Consider the following 5000-nt stretch of genomic DNA (forward strand, 5'->3'; position numbering starts at 1 on the left):
GTCCCTCTCTCTCCCTCCCACACACACACTCTCTCTCCCCCTCACACACACACACACACACACACACACACTCACACACACTCTCTCTCCCCCTCACCACACTCTCTCTCCCCTCACTCCTCTCTCCCCTCACACACACACACACACACTCTCTCTCACACACACTTCTCTGTCCTCTCTCTCCTCCCACACACACACTCTCTCTCCCCTCACACACACACACACACTCACTCTCTCTCCCCCTCACACACACACACACACACACACACACACACACACACTCTCTCCCCCTCACACTCTCTCTCCCTCACACACACACACACACACACTCCCTCTCTCCCCAGTTAAAGACAGGATCTTCCCCCCACATACACACTACTTGACATTTGATGTTTCGGACATTTAGCAGACGCCTTTATCCAAAGCGACGTACAACAAGTGTGTCTGTCTGAGTGAGTGAGTGAGTGAGTGAGTAAGTGAGTGAGTGAGTGAACGAGTGTGTCTGTCTGAGTGAGTGAGTGAGTGAACGAGTGTGTCTGTCTGAGTGAGTGAGTGAGTGAGTCATCTCCACCTCGGTTGTCTGTCACACTCTAAAGTGTCTTCTTCTGTCACACTCTGTCATACATTCTTCTGTGCTACTTCTCATTTGGAGCCCTTCCTCCCTCCATCTCTCTCTCTCTTCGCCTCCCTCCCTTCATCCCTCCCTTCATCCCTCCCTTCGCCAATCTCTCTCCTTTTTTTCTTTCATTCCTCTCACACACACACACTCTGTCCCTCTCCCTCTCTCACACACACACACACTCTCTCCTCTCTCTCTCTCTTCACACACACACACACACACACACACACACACACTCTGTCCCTCTCCCTCCCTCCCTCACACACACACACTCTGTCACTCTCCCTCCCTCCCACACACACTCTGTCCCTCTCTCTCCCTCCCACACACACATTCTCTCTCCCCCTCACACTCTCTCCCCCTCACACACACTCTCTCTCTCCCTCACACTCTCTCTCCCTCACACACACACACTCTCTCCCTCACACACACACTCTCTCCCCTCACACTCTCTCTCCCCCTCACACACACAGACTCTCCCCCTCACACTCTCTCTCCCCCTCACTCACACACACTCTCTCTCCCTCACACACACTCTCTCCCTCATACACACTCTCTCCCTCACACACACACACACACACTCTCTCTCTCCCCCTCACACACACACTCTCTCCCTCACTCACACTCTCTCTCCCTCACACACACACACACACTCTCTCTCTCCCCCTCACACAGCCTGCTCTAGTTGTTGAACGAGCCTCAAAGAGACCTGGTGCTCATCCAAATAGTTCTCTATTCTATGTGTGTGTATGTGTGTGTGTGTGTGTGTGTGTGTGTGTGTGCGCGAGCATGTGTGTGTGTGTGTGTGTGTGTGTGTGTGTGTGCGAGCATGTGTGTGTGTGCAGTTCTAAGGGGGCAGGGGAGAGATCGTCAGTACAGTAGCGTGACAGATGCAGCCATAAATCCGCCCTGGCATCAACACCAGGTCCACACACACACACACACACACACACACACACACACACACACACACACACACACACACACACACACACACACACAGTGTGGTGCAGCCATAAAGCACAGAGCAGGAACATGCTGTTCCTTATCACTGCGGGGCTCACTGGGACACTTAACACTTAACACTGAACACTGCAGCACTGAACACTGCAGGACTTAACACTGAACACTGTGTGTGTATCAGGGTGCGTGTATGTATGTGTGTGTGTGTATCAGGGTGAGTGTGTGTGTGTGTGTGTGTGTATGTGTGTATCAGGGTGAGTGTGTGTATGTGTGTATCAGGGTGTGAGTGTGTGTATGTGTGTATCAGGGTGAGTGTGTGTGTGTGTGCGTGTGCGTGTGCGTCGGGACAGCTGTCCAGATGTACTGAAGGTCACGTCAGTCCCCATGTGACGGACCGAGTGAGTATAGGCACGAGGACACAGGGAGAATGTGAAAATTAGGGGGTTTTATTTACCCAAAATAATGCAGGGGTAACAAAAACCAACAGTGCTGGGTTAAAAAAAGGATAATGAATAACATAATGGACGGGCCCAAATGAACTAATAACTGAACAGAACAAGAACAGAACACGAGCCTCCTGACACTGATGACCTCAAGGTATATATAGACCTGGCCAGGTACATTTCAATCAAGCAGGGAATCAATTAATTAAGTTATACATACATGAATAACTATACTCAAAACTATTTAACACAAGTAATTAAGTTATGCAATATACATTTATGCCATTTGAATTACTTGCATACATAATGCTAATGTTGGATAAATTATATCAACAGTTAAATTAAACTAATCCCTCCCCCTGTAGTCTCCCGGGAGATGGTACAGTCCACCACCCCCACCTCTGTCTTTTAGAAGGATCCATAATGGCCGCTCGACTCCCGGTGAGACACACGTGGACTATGGAGGGAAAAGACAAGGTGGTGATAAATTACAGTAAAATGATCAAAACATGTCACTAAAAAGTGTGCACTTCAATTTAGAAACGTGATCAATAATGCTAATTGATGTGAAACAAAACCACGGTCTGTTTGTTATGGGGTGTAGGTGATGTGTGTACTGAAACGTAAATGTTCCATAAGGATTGAAATATGTCGACACGGCTCCTGGTTCTAGCCATAGATGACTTTGTCCTGCGATGACTGACGATAGATGATTCACTTACTTACTTAGACAAAGGTATTTGTTGTAAGATGCTTTTGGATAAAGGCGTCTGCAGCTAAACGGCAAAAGTTGTCAATGTGTCACGTTCTAATGCTTTGGTCCTCGTGTCGGGATCTGACGTAACGATCGGACTTTTCTTTCGAAAAACGAAGTGAATACATTTCCGCGTTGTTGAAAATCAACGACACATCGCTAGTCGACTAACGCAGCTTGTTTTGTGAGCCTGCTAACAATGTAAAGTAGTGTTCTAGTTAACTAGGTAGCAGTGGGGGATTACTCACCCAATCCATTTCATTGCAGTATTTTGGCTCGACTAGCGAGTTTGTGTTTGTGTGATTCTCAACAACGTTGAAACAGAGTTCCGTGTTTCAAAAGCATGCGGAACAGATGATCAGACTGTGTCACAAATAGCTCCCGATGAGCGGGGCCGGCGCCTTGCGTGGTAGCTTGGCCGCCATGGGTGTGTGAACGTGTGTGTGAACGTGTGTGTGAATGGGTGGTGAATGAGAGGCCGTTGTAAAGCACTTTGTGGATAAAGGCGCTATATATATATAAGTGCAGTCCGTTTGTGTCCAACAGCACCCCCTACGAACTGATCATGGTGTTGCCCCCTAGTGGGTGCAAGACAGGACAAGACAGTGCAAACCAACATCATAGTGCAAGAGGCATCAATAATATAAATATAAGAAGTGCAAAAAATCTAAGTGTTCAAGTGTTCATGTCCAGACAGTCCAAAGCTCTCTGGGTGGGGGTGGAGGGAGGGTAGATAGATAGGGGTCAGGTCAGGGGGGTTGCTGTGTGCGTGTCGGGCCTTCACAGTTTTTAGAGACCGCAACAGAGAATGAACAGAGGAAAGGTGTGTTGCGAGTGTGCTTGGCCACTGACACAACGTGCGGCGATCTGGTGCAGCCGTCACGCCCCAGGTAGTGACAGCAGCCCAAACTGCCCAGAGTCATCAGTCTGTCAGGACACCTCTCTCACGCTCGGCTGGAGCTGATGGGTGTGTGTGTGTGTGTGTGTGTGTGTGTGTGTGTGTGTGTGTGTGTGTGTGTGGCTGTTCTTCAGTACTAGCGGACCGGGCCCTGTGTTTAATACAGTCTGTGAACTGATGCAGCGTGCTGTTCATAAGGCTGCTGCTGTGGTGCAGCCGCACGCACGCACGCACGCACGCACGCACGCACGCACACACACACACACACACACACACACACACACACACACACTCACCCTGATACACACACACACACACACTCACCCTGATACACACACACACACACACACACACACACTCACCCTGATACACACACACACACACACTCACCCTGATACACACACACACACACACACTCACCCTGATACACACACACACACACACACTCACCCTGATACACACACACACACACACTCACCCTGATACACACACACACACACACACACTCACCCTGATACACACACACACACACACACACACACACACACACACACACTCACCCTGATACACACACACATGTTCCCATGCTGGCGTGAAGGCCTTTCTCCTGAAGGAACTCTTCCGTGTGTTTTAACTGTGAAATAATGAGGAGAGAGATGAGGGGTCTAGTGGATAGTAGTGAGTTTGGACCGGTGATCGGAAGGTTGTGAGTTCAAATCCCCGCCTGAAACACCACCACTAGTGTGCCCTTGAGTGAAAGGCACTTAGCCCTCAGTTACTCCAGGGGGGGAATGTCCCTATGATTTGTAAATCACTTTGGTTTATTAAAAGTGTCACAAGGAGGGTGTGTGTGTGTGTGTGTGTCCCAGTAACCAATCACGGCCTCTCGTCTTCCCGCAGAGCGAGCGTCTCCTGATCAAGGGAGCGAAGGTGGTGAATGATGACCAGTCCTTCTGCGCTGACATCTACATGGAGGACGGGCAGATCAAGTGAGTCAAGACGGAACGAGAATGAAAGGAGGAGTTTGTTACTGTCTTTTACAGAGTCAAATATTCGCCATGGCAACAGTAATATTGATTGATGAATCAATTGATGGTTGAATATGTCTCTCTCTCTCTCTCTCTCTGCCTCTCTTTCTGTCTCTATCTCTCTCTCTCTCTGCCCCTCCCCTCTCTCTCTCTCTCTCTCGCTCTCTCTCTCTCTGTCTCTCCCCCCCCTCTTTTTCTCTGCCTCCCCCCTCTCTCTCTCTCTCTGCCCCCCCTCTTTCTCTCTGCCTCCCCCCTCTCTCTCTCTCTCTCTGTCTCTCCCCCCCCTCCCCTCCTT

The 5000-nt window shown here is 49.4% G+C and overlaps 1 protein-coding gene across 2 annotated transcripts in view; it reads left to right on the forward strand.

Moving 5' to 3' along the window:
* Window positions 1-4580: 4580 nt before the first annotated feature.
* dpysl2b (dihydropyrimidinase like 2b) overlaps window positions 4581-5000 on the forward strand; it is a gene marked incomplete at its 3' end in the record, with an annotated part of 15870 nt that continues 15450 nt past the window's right edge. For both annotated transcript variants that reach the window (XM_080530084.1, XM_080530083.1), the window contains exon 1: window positions 4581-4666. In XM_080530084.1, coding sequence (XP_080386210.1) covers window positions 4647-4666 — 20 coding nt within the window. In that variant the 5' untranslated portion in view covers window positions 4581-4646. The remainder of the gene's footprint in view (window positions 4667-5000) is intronic.

Source organism: Nansenia antarctica (genome assembly GCF_963989245.1).
Source record: "Nansenia antarctica genome assembly, chromosome: 4".
Taxonomy (NCBI): Eukaryota; Metazoa; Chordata; class Actinopteri; order Argentiniformes; family Microstomatidae; genus Nansenia; species Nansenia antarctica.